The sequence below is a fragment of the Bison bison genome, unplaced genomic scaffold (assembly GCF_000754665.1).
Source record: "Bison bison bison isolate TAMUID 2011002044 unplaced genomic scaffold, Bison_UMD1.0 scf7180017845304, whole genome shotgun sequence".
NCBI lineage: Eukaryota > Metazoa > Chordata > Mammalia > Artiodactyla > Bovidae > Bison > Bison bison.
Genome location: NW_011475877.1, coordinates 19,488 through 20,811, shown reverse-complemented (window position 1 = coordinate 20,811; position 1,324 = coordinate 19,488). Strand labels below are relative to the sequence as shown.

The following is a 1,324-nucleotide window of genomic DNA, read 5'->3' as shown; positions in this document are numbered from 1 at the left end:
TCGCGTCTGCGGGTGCTCCCGGGACGCCGGTGGTGGCTGGCGCCGTGCCGTCGCGTCTGCAGGTGCTCCTGGCCAGAGCTGCTCCCCCTGCTCGCCTCACTCTCATGGCACATTTTCTCCTCTTTGCTGAACTTGCCAGAGAATTGCTCATGTTTTTCATCAAGTGTTTCTTTTCTTTATGTTGCTTTTCTGGTACTTTGTGTAAACTTTGCTTTTTTCTAGCTTCTTGGATTGAATGTGTGTTTCTAAGCTGTGACTTAACACTGAGCGCTGTGTCGTGTGGAGTTTTCTGAGTGTGCTCACACCTCCTAAGGTTTAAACACACTGCTCTGGGCGTCACGGGCTTCTTGGCTGACTCGTTAAGTTTCTGTTGCCATCTTTATTTATCCGCGGGCGGTCACCTCATTCTTGGTCTGCATCAGCAACCCGGCGGGCACTGTGGGCTTCCTCTTCCTTTTTTTGTGGCCGCACCACACCATTTTTTCCATGTATTTGTCTTCTGTCCGCCCATCTTGTGGAACTCTCTGGTTAGTTCTCCAAACCAACATGATTGACATTTTTGTTCTTTTTTTTCCAGTTCTCAGGCCTCTTATTTTATTTTCTTGGCTGGGACATCCAGTCCTCGGTTGAGAAATTGGGGTGATGTGGGGTATCTGGGGAACACCCACTCCGAGACCTCAGCGCTGGTCTTGCCAGGAACACCCACTCGGAGACCTCCAGGGCTGGTCTTGCCATCAGCCCCCCGGGTCCTCCATCACCCCCATCCTGCCGCTGTGCAGGTCGCGCAGGTCCACTCGGGACTTCCGGCTGGCTGCCGACTTGCTCCTGGCCCCCTCAGGCTGGACGGTTGTTATCAGGCTTCTTCTTCCACGTTCCAGGACTCCTGGGGGTGGAGGTGGGGGTTAGGTTGGAGTGGAGGCTCCACAGCTGCCGGGGGACCGGTGGGAAGGGCTGCAGTGACACCCCGTCTCTCTCGTAGGTGGTGGTGAAGTTCATAAAGAAGGAGAAGGTTTTGGAGGACTGTTGGATTGAGGACCCCAAGCTTGGGAAGGTCACTTTAGAGATCGCCATCCTGTGCAAGGTGGAGCACGCCAACATCATCAAGGTGGGGTGCCGTCTCATGTCCGCGCCCGAGCGCGCTGCCTTGGAGGTGTCCTGGCAGGGCCGGACCCAGCTCGCGTCTCTCTCTCCAGGTGCTGGACGTGTTTGAGAACCAAGGCTTCTTTCAGCTGGTAATGGAGAAGCACGGCTCCGGCCTGGACCTGTTTGCGTTCATCGACCGCCATCCCAGCCTCGACGAGCCCCTGGCGAGCTACATCTTTCG

General features: G+C 55.8%; 1 protein-coding gene across 1 annotated transcript in view; it reads left to right on the top strand.

Annotated features, from left to right (window-relative positions):
* The window catches only part of PASK (PAS domain containing serine/threonine kinase), a 13,067-nt gene that overhangs the window by 4,349 nt on the left and 7,394 nt on the right, over positions 1 to 1,324 (top strand). The window contains exons 4-5 of the mRNA XM_010833408.1: positions 980 to 1,105; positions 1,194 to 1,324. Coding sequence (XP_010831710.1) covers positions 980 to 1,105; positions 1,194 to 1,324 — 257 coding nt within the window. The remainder of the gene's footprint in view (positions 1 to 979; positions 1,106 to 1,193) is intronic.